This window comes from Orcinus orca, chromosome X (assembly GCF_937001465.1).
Source record: "Orcinus orca chromosome X, mOrcOrc1.1, whole genome shotgun sequence".
Lineage (NCBI taxonomy): Eukaryota > Metazoa > Chordata > Mammalia > Artiodactyla > Delphinidae > Orcinus > Orcinus orca.
This window is the reverse complement of record NC_064580.1, coordinates 25,486,893-25,487,860: the sequence shown is the minus strand read 5'-3', so window position 1 is coordinate 25,487,860 and position 968 is coordinate 25,486,893. Positions and strand designations below refer to the sequence as shown.

At 39.4% G+C, this 968-nt stretch overlaps 1 protein-coding gene across 1 annotated transcript; it reads left to right on the top strand.

Annotated features, from left to right (window-relative positions):
- The first annotated feature begins 269 nt into the window (after positions 1 to 269).
- Positions 270 to 594, top strand: LOC117197066 (UDP-N-acetylglucosamine transferase subunit ALG13 homolog). The gene has a single exon (XM_033407970.2). The coding sequence runs from the start codon at positions 406 to 408 to the stop codon at positions 562 to 564; it is 159 nt and encodes a 52-aa protein (XP_033263861.1). The 5' UTR covers positions 270 to 405; the 3' UTR covers positions 565 to 594.
- Positions 595 to 968: the final 374 nt, after the last annotated feature.

Below are 968 nucleotides of genomic sequence, written 5' to 3'. Positions count from 1 at the left end.
CCGCGCGGCACGGCGTCCCCCGAGCGCGCCTTCTCAGGGCTCGTGGTTCGCGCAACCCCAGCTGTGGGCCACGACAGACCCTGTTCCTTGCTCTCCCTCCCTAGTTTGTGACACCTTTTTCAGAGTCTTTGCGTGGTGTTCTAGTTCTTGCGGAGCCATTTCTTTCACGACGTGATAATCTAGAGCCTCCGTTACAGCCGACTTGTCCTACAAATAGGTAGAGGAAAGGTGGTACCTGAACCACTCAGTACGGAGTCACTTACTCTGGATGTTTACAGATACAAGGATTCATTGAAAGAAGACCTTCAGAAAGCAGATCTTGTTATTAGTCATGCAGGTGCAGGAAGCTGTTTGGAGAGTCTGGAAAAAAGAAAGCCGCTCACAGTGGTTATAAATGAAAAGTTGATGAACAATCATCAGCTGGAATTGGCAAAGCAGCTACACAAAGATGGGCATCTCTTCTACTGTACCTGCGGCATGCTTCCTGGGCTGTTACAGTCAATGGACTTTTCAACACTGAAATGTTTTCCTCCTGGCCAGCCAGAAAAATTTTCTGCATTTTAGGATAAAGTTGTTAGATTACAAAAATAAACACTAAACTCTCCACACTTTAAAAACACCCCTCAAATTCAACTTATGGAATGTGGTTAAATCAAATTAAATATAGAGTATATATTTATAGAATAATATGAATTAATAAGCTTCCTACATCTGTAGAATGTGTAGAAAATTTTATGGTGTGAATGTTAGCATTTGGGTCCAAATTCTAAATGCAATTTCACAAATTTATTAGATTTTTCCCTAATCTTCATATTTTAGTAAAAGAAATATGTAGGGAGCATTCACACGTTTTATCCTAGAACCCAAATGGATTTGGAATCATGAAAAAGAAATGAATTAAATATGAAAACTTTGACAGAAACCTCAAATGTAGTTAATTTGATATTAGAGTAAAAAATGAAACAGTA

What these genes read in the sequence shown, in the direction of transcription:
- LOC117197066 (XM_033407970.2), top strand. Translation starts at nt 406, where the DNA reads ATGAACAATCATCAGCTGGAATTGGCAAAGCAGCTACACAAAGATGGG.